The sequence below is a fragment of the Mustela nigripes genome, chromosome 16 (genome assembly GCF_022355385.1).
Source record: "Mustela nigripes isolate SB6536 chromosome 16, MUSNIG.SB6536, whole genome shotgun sequence".
In the NCBI taxonomy this organism is placed as follows: Eukaryota; Metazoa; Chordata; class Mammalia; order Carnivora; family Mustelidae; genus Mustela; species Mustela nigripes.
The window spans coordinates 16,654,994-16,662,905 of NC_081572.1; the positions used below are offsets into that span (position 1 = coordinate 16,654,994).

The window sequence follows — 7,912 nt, forward strand, 5'->3', positions numbered from 1 at the left end:
TAAGTTGCTGTGTGACCTTGGGCAGGCTGCCTTCCCTCTCTGTCCTCAGTTCTGGAGAGTTCTGGAAAGTGTCTGGAGGCTCTGCCATCACTCTCACTCAGACTCCACACATGGCTTTCTCCACCAGTCTTCTCTAACATTCAAGTCCCTAAGAGGCTGGGGAAAGCTAGGAAAGGCGTTTCTCGGAACAACGCTGCAGTGTTCTAGCAGCCCAAGGGTCTCCCGGCAGCAACCTCAGTTTCCCTTTCCAGCGTCGCTTCCTGGGGTCCCTCCGAGACTGTGTCCCATGATCCCAGGGGGACTTAGGAGGGAGGTATGAGACCTGGATTCAGGCTTACATGCCTCGTGGAGCTCTAGAGGAGAGCGGGTAAAACTAAAGGTAAAACGAAGCATTTGGAGAGTGAACCAGTGGTGGTCAGGCATTTGTTCCCAAACATAATCACTGAGGTGTCTGTGGGAGGGGTGTCTGTGGGGACCCAAGAACGAGAACAAGACCATATGGAGAGTTCAACCTCCCAGCAGCAGTCCACAAACACTTCTTCGTGGTGGCCGGATGCTATGAGATGGGATACGTGGCAGAGCAGGAACCATCTTCAAGCATTAAGGACATTCAGTGATGCTGTGTGGGGACTATTTCATTTCATAAAATATCAAAATACTCTTGGATCCTTCTCCAGGACAACCTCCACCTTCTCACAAAAAACATCTAAAGGGTTAAACCCTAGCCAGTAGAGGTTTCAGAACTCTGCTGATGGGTGGGTTATTATATATATTTTTGAATATCATTTCTCGTTGTAATGATTCCAAAGTTTCCTAACAGAATGATAATCTTCTGGCCCTTAGGGTGTGAGCTCGCCTGCTTTTCTCTTACTGACCAGCAGATGGCAGCACAAAAGCGCTCAAAACTCAGGGTGGCAAGAAAAAATGCTCAGAACCTTTCCTGAGTCCTTCTAACTAACTGCAGAAGTACCCCTCTTCCTGGCTCATTAGTGGTGTCCCTATTCACCCACTCATCACCCCATCCCAATGAACATGGAGGGGGTACCAAAGGAAGAGAATTTGCTCACCTCTGGGAGCTCAAGCCTGAGCGACTGTAAGCTGATTTGGGAATGATGGCATTTGGGCGTAAGCCAAGTGCGGTCTGGGAAGCTCCTGCTCTAAACCCGGGGTATCATGTGAGGAGGTGACATGTATATCTCGCCTGTTGCTTGTGCGTGGCTAGTGTTCACTGTTTATATGCACACCTCACCTCATTTAATCCTGACAACACACCTACAAGGTAAGTCTTAGCAGATCACCTTACAGCCGAGGATAAGGAGGCACAGAGCCTTGCCTGCTCAGTGTCACAGGGCAAATGAACAGCAATGCTGAGCTTTGAGGTCTCAGGGACTCGGAGTCCAGCTGCATCCTCCTGCACTAGCTGAGGAGTGGTTTAACGCTGAATCATGAACCTTTCTTATCAAGCCACACGTACAGATACTCCTTAGTGAGAACAGAGGGCTGCACCACTCGGGGGGGGGGGGTACAGGGTAAAGGACTGAGTAGACCCAGAGTTTTCCTGGAAGAGGTCTGCTTTGCAGACCAGGATATGTGGAGGGGAGGGGGTTGAGGCATGGAGCTCATCCCAGAGATTGCGCTGGGAAGGAGAAGACCAGAGCCATGTTCTATTTCTGCTATCCCATTGCTGTGTGACCTTCGGTAGGTCCTGACCCTCTCTGGGCTTTCCTTTGCTGTGGTTTACAGCATCTTATGGGTCCTTGCTCGTTCTCACTCCCCAGGGAATCCAGAAGCTCTGGCATCAAACCCTTTATTAACTCAAAAAACAAAACAAAAAAACCCCTAAGGCTGCCACATTCACCTTAAGGGGTTCTTGCTGGGATTAAATGAGGCCACACAGAGAAATGCTGGGCAGCCTGAACAGAGGACAGTCCCAAAGCCAGGGCTCAGCCACCTGGAGCCCTGCCTGTGGCCTCAGGAGGCTTGTTTCTGCCCTGGACCCATCTTAGGCTTCACCAGTCATAGGTCGAGCTCCCCTGGAAGCAAATATTAAGATGGAGTCAGGAAGGCAAAGGAAGTGGAGGAAGCAGGCAGGGGCAGGGGGAGCCCTCAGACCTGGATGCAGGTCTACCACCTTCTGGGCAAGCACAGTGGGGCTTGGGGCCAAAGAAGCCTGTTCGAGGATCCCTGTGTTGGGTGGAGATGCCCGGGCCCTGGCGCCGCCACCTTGCTCAGTCATTAGCTGGCCCTCTGTGTCCTGCATCTTCCTGAAAAGCTGCCTGGGCTGAGGGGACCCCAGAAGAAGCTGTCAACCAAATGCCTTTCTTTCTTTCTTTCTTTCTTTCTTTCTTTCTTTCTTTCTTTCTTTCTTTTTCTTTCTTTCTTTCTTTCTTTTCTTTCTTTTTTTTTTTTTTAAGATTTTATTTATTTATTTGACAGACAGAGATCACAAGTAGACAGAGAGGCAGGCAGAGAGAGAGGAGGAAGCAGGCTCCCTGCCGAACAGAGAGCCCGATACGGGACTCGATCCCAGGACCCTGAGATCATAACCTGAGCTGAAGGCAGAGGATTAACCCACTGAGCCACCCAGGCATCCCCAAATGCCTTTCTTGAAGGGAGGCCTGAGCACTGCATCTCCATATCTACCCCATCAGGAAAGGGCCACCCTGTCCTCTGAGGTGGGAAGTCCAGGCGTCAGCACCCCCACTCCCAGGCCCAAGGCAGGCCTGGTGTGTGTGTGTATGTGTGTGAGTGTGTGCGCCTGTGTGTGCACACGTGGAGGGTGTGCACAGGTATGTATGAGTGTCCAGTACAGGGACATGTGCTCGGCCATGGGAATGCACACGTGTGTGTAGGGCATGGAGGAACACGTATGTGTAAACACGTACCTGAGGGCCCTGTCTGGATGTGTGCACACGTCCACACATGTGTTCATGCATGCACACGTGCGTGCAGTGTCTTGTGTCCCTCTGGCATGCAGGTGGTGGCTGCAAGCTCTGGGCACCTCTGACAGGTGGCAGCTTGGTCCAGCCACCTGGATTCAACCCAGTCCCTGGGAAGGGGGCTGGCAAAGTGAGGCAGAACGCACAGCTGAAAGGGGACACTGGCTCTCGGTCAGGGCAGGAGCGGGGACCTCTGGGCCGCCACAGAACAGCAGCGGAAGCCCTCCGAGGTTCCTGGAGCCCAGGCTCAGCCCCTTACCCATTTGGTAAGGGTAAGAGAGAGAGTACTAGCCTCCCTATCTTGGAGATAGCATCCCTCTGAAGCCTGCGGGCTGGAGAGGGGAGGACAGTCGGACTCACCCTTGAGAATCTTCTTCTGGAAGGCAGGCACGCTTCCTGCCCCAGGGAGCCACTCGGACTGCAAATTCCTGGGAGTGAAGACATCCTTTGTCCCCCAGACTGAGGATGAAGGGGCTGAGAGCCCTCCCCCTCTCGGGCCTGGCAGAGGCGTGGAGTCCATCCCTGGCAGGCCCAGTGACGCAGGTCAGCAGTGGGAAGGCTGCCGGGGCTGGGGGTGAGCCAGGGCCCGCAGAGGCCCCTCTGTTCAGGCCAGATGGCTGCCGGCTCCGGTTGGAGGGGCTGCCAAGCCCGCCGGTCAGTGTCCTGGCCTGGGTTCTACACACTGCCCTTGCCTGGCCTGGGCTTTCAGGTGCCCTTTGCAGAGTGGGTCAATGAGGGAGCTTTCTTCGAGATTCACATTACCAGCCCCCCGCACCAGCTCCCATAATCCCCACACCCAGGGCCCAGCCAGCCGCTCAGGGTCCCATCCCTGCACTGACCCCCGCAGGGTCCCAGGAAGGTGGCCTGGGCAGCAAGGCCTTCTTCGTGGCATCTCCTTTTCCTCTAGAGTTCAAGCCGGATCGATGCCTCATTCATTCATTCCTCCAACAAAACATAAATCAAGCACCGATGTACCCAGCCCTGTTCTGGGCTCTGGAACCCCACAGATGCATAAAACAGAGAGGCCCCTGCTCTCAAGAAGCTGACACTGGCCTGGGGGAGGAGACAAAACCAGCGAGCAGGTGCACAGCAGTGTACCCAAGGCTGGGGTCTACTTTAGAAAGGGTCATCAAGGAAGGCCTCCCTGAAGAAGGAGTATGTGAGCTGGAAGGAGCCGCCGCCAGTCAGGCCCAATGCTGGAGTATGGGAGAAAGAGAAAATTCCAGCTGGGGGTCCCCTGTGTGGGGAGAGGATGGTGTGGGAGGGGGCTGGTGCGCAATCCCTGACTAGAGGAGGTGGGGGCAGGGATGCTGGGTGTGAGCGGTTGGCGGGGGAGTCAGGGGCCAGGCCTCAGAGGCCTGTGGGAGTTGGATGTAGGGGAGGGACAGAAACAGAATTAACATTCATAAAGCACCGCATCAATCAGCCAACTCATTCCAACCTCCCCCAAGCCCTATGATAATTGGGGTTTTTATTATTATTCCTTTTTACAGATGAGTAAACCATGGCCCTAAGCCACTGGCTCAGCGACATGCTGTAGGTCAGTGGTAGAGCTGGAATTTCCAGGGGGCAGTGGTCCAAGAACCCTAACCGCTGTACCACATGGCCTCTGTGATGAGTCCCTCACCTCCAGCAAAGCTTCCTCCAGGAAGCCTCTCCTGACCCCAGAGTTCATTTCCTTTGTTAAACAGCATATAACCACAGCATCTGGCCTAAAAAACCATGGGGTCCTCAAGAGGTCATCTTGTCCATGCCCCTGCCTCCAGGAGACCTGGTATTATAAATCCCATTTTGAAGATGAGACTATGGTCCCTGCCCAGAGTCAGTGAAGGGAGTGTGGGACCTAGAGCCCTGATCTTCTACATTTTTCCGCTCGGGTTCTGATCTCTCCCTCCCTGCTCTGAGGTGATTCTCAGGTTGTTTCTGGTCTGTTCTCAATTGCCGTTCCCCAGCTAGACAGCAGCCTCCTTCTGTGGCCCCCCCATGGGGCATTGCACACAGCAGGTACATACTCAGTGCCTGTGGACACAACGGGTGGATGAGAATGGGAACACGCTGGGCGTGTGCTGCTGTCAGGACGTCTGGAGCAGGGAGGTCTCGGCGGGGGAAGGGTGGATGTGAGCTAGCACTTGAAAGGTGTCTAAGAGTGTTTGAGTAAACCTGGGTTGGGGTATTTCTGTCTGGGATGGAAGGGGCATCCCAGCCAGAGGGACTAGCATGTGCAAAGACAGAGGGGAGGGTGTGGTGCGATCAAGGAACAGTAATGGTTCTGCTGGACCCGAGCATGAGGAAAAGACGGGCCGTGAGGTGGGGCTCCGGGGATGGGGCCCGTCGGTCAGGCCGGGGAGCTGGGGCTCCGGCATGGAGGGTGGGCAGGTGGGGAGAGGGGAGGTGGCTGTCCAGTAAGCCCTGGGAGCAATTCCTGACCTTGCTGAGGAACTTCATCCCTGTCACGTGCCCTCTCTGGGCCTGTTAAGTGCTCTGCATACCTGGGGGCTGGCACCCAGCCTCAGAACCCTCCAGGCCCTGCATGGATCTATGCCGTGGTCGCTGTTTTCTCCCAGTCACAACAGACCACGAAGTTCTGCTGAGTAGAAATGGAATATCTTTAATGCCCCTATTGCTTTTGGACCACGTGTGGCTGCACTGTGGCGCACTCTGTCGGCCCCCCTCGAGGCACGTGTCTCAGCATTCCGGTTCACAGGGGAGCCTGGGTCGACACGCTCTTCTTCACCTTCAAGCCCTTCCTCTTGTGGAGCCCTGCCCAGGGCAGGCCAGTGTTGTAGGCCTGGGCCTGGGCACGGCCCAGCTCTGAGGGCGGGGGCATTAGCGGCATCACCGGTCTCAGCATGGCCTGCGGCTCCCGTGGCATCGGCTCCTCCAAGGCGCCAGGGAAGGCAGGAGGCAGCTCGTTGGGGTCCAGATTGGCATCGCTCCAGCCCTCAGAGCTATCACTGAAACCACCCGGACCAGTGACTTCGTCCTCAGACACGGTGGCGGTGTCGGCCGTGTCCTCCTCCAGGTTGCCGTCCAAGTCCTCTGCCAGGTGGCTGGCAGCCCCTTCAAACTGGCTGGCCACGTGGACGTCTGCTGCACCCTCCTGCTTCTCCGAGCCACACGAAGGGGCTCCACGGAGCCCTGTCACGGGCTGGGCAGGTGTCTTCACTCTACCCTGGCCGGTCCAGAAGAGGGTGAGCTCTTGGCGGCAGGTGGCCACAGCCAGACTGGTGAGCAGGGTGCTGGAGACCAGGTACAGCAGGGCGGGCTGGCCCATCTGCATGAGGACCATGGCCATAAAGGTGACCAGCAGGCCCATGGCATAGGCTGTGGTGCAGGCCACGAAGTAGACCCGGCGCGAGCGGATCTGCACATCAAAGCGGTGACAGTAGGCCACCAGGAAGCCAGGGACCACAATGTCCCCGAAGCCTAGGATGGAAAAGGGCTGGTCGCACAGCGTCAAAGCTGAGAAGCTCAGCCGGGGCACTTTGAGCACCATGGGGAGCCTCTCGTGGCTCAAGGAATCCATGGGTCCGGAGGCTACCTCCACCATGATGCTCTCCCCGGTCCTGGTGAGCAGGGGTGTGACGAAGACGAAGAAGACGTCGAAGGCGAGCAGGGCCAGCAGGAAAGAGGCACAGCTCTTGAGTGTGGGCAGCCGCACCCGCCGCAGGACGAAAAGGCAGTAGGCCACCCCCAGCGTGTCCTGCAGGAGCCAGGCCCAGCCGTCCTCGTTGCGGTGGGCCACCCAGAAGGTGGTCACCACGGCGCACAAGCCGGCCAGCAGCAGCAGGGGCTGGTGCACACAGACCCTCCGGCCGGCCACGGGTCCCCGCACAGGCTGCGGGCGCAGGTGGCGCACCAGGGGTGCCAGGCAGCTGTAGAGGCCGGTGCCCGCCCCCAGCCCGAAGATGGCGATCATGACGTAGACGAAGCAGTCGTAGAAAAAGTAGAGCAGCAGCATGATGGAGCAGGACATGGTGACCACGGCCCCCGTCATGGCGGGCGTGAAGTCCACGGGCACGTCCTCGTCCTCGTCCTCCCGGCCCCCCCGGGCGGCCGGCGCTCCCTGCTGGGGGTGCCCGCCCGGCCCCCCTCCTCCTCCTCCTCCTCCTCCTTCTCCTCCGGCCCGGCGCCGCCGCAGCCGGTCGGTCTCGGTCAGACCCGCCCAGTAGCCGCCGGCGGCCACGGTGCCCACGGCCAGGATGAAGATTACCACCATGTTGTAGTCGAGGACGGGCTCCCGGGGCGCGTACAGGGCCACGCGGACCGCGGCGCTGCCGTGGGTGTGGCTGAGGATGTCGAGCATGTCGGCGTAGCGGAGCACGGCCACGGGGATGGTGAGGCCCGGCAGGGGCTGCTGGGGGTCCTGGGGGGCCGGGCTGGTGTCCGCGCACTGCTGGCCGCGGACCCGGCTCACGATGAGCAGCCCGTGGGCGCCTTGGCCCTGAGCCAGCCAGCCCTTAGCGTCGAAGCTGCAGTTGCCCCTCATGACCATGGCGGTGGTGCGGCGGAGGGGCCGCTGGCGGGGGGAGCTGGGCTGGGCCCCGCCGGGGGCGTCCCGGCCTGGGCACCAGGGCGCTGTGGTGCCATCGTGCAGGGGCAGGAGCGGGGCGTGGCGCAGGTCCCGGGGCAGCGTGACGTAGTCAGAGCTGAACAGGACGCAGTAGTCCTTGCTCCAGTTCTCGGCCACCACGTGGACCACGCCGTACTCCCCCCGGGCCACGGTGCTGGTGAGGAGGAGGAGGAGGAGGAAGCCGCCCAGGAACGCCATCCTCCTCAGCCGCCTGCCGCTGCCTCCCCGAGCGGCCGCTGCTCCCGGCGGGGGCTTGGAGGGGGGGGAACGGGTGTGGCCCTCTGTCACAGAGCCACCCGGCCTCCTGTCTGGGAAACTGGAGCCACACCTACCTGGTCACAAAGCCATGCCACCAGGGCTCAGGGCACTACTTCGGAGCCCAGGGTGCTTCTCTGGGCTG

General features: G+C 58.7%; 1 protein-coding gene across 1 annotated transcript; it reads right to left on the reverse strand.

Annotated features, from left to right (window-relative positions):
* Window positions 1–5,637: 5,637 nt before the first annotated feature.
* SPPL2C (signal peptide peptidase like 2C) lies at window positions 5,638–7,710 on the reverse strand. Its single transcript, XM_059380550.1, has one exon. The coding sequence runs from the start codon at window positions 7,708–7,710 to the stop codon at window positions 5,638–5,640; it is 2,073 nt and encodes a 690-aa protein (XP_059236533.1).
* Window positions 7,711–7,912: the final 202 nt, after the last annotated feature.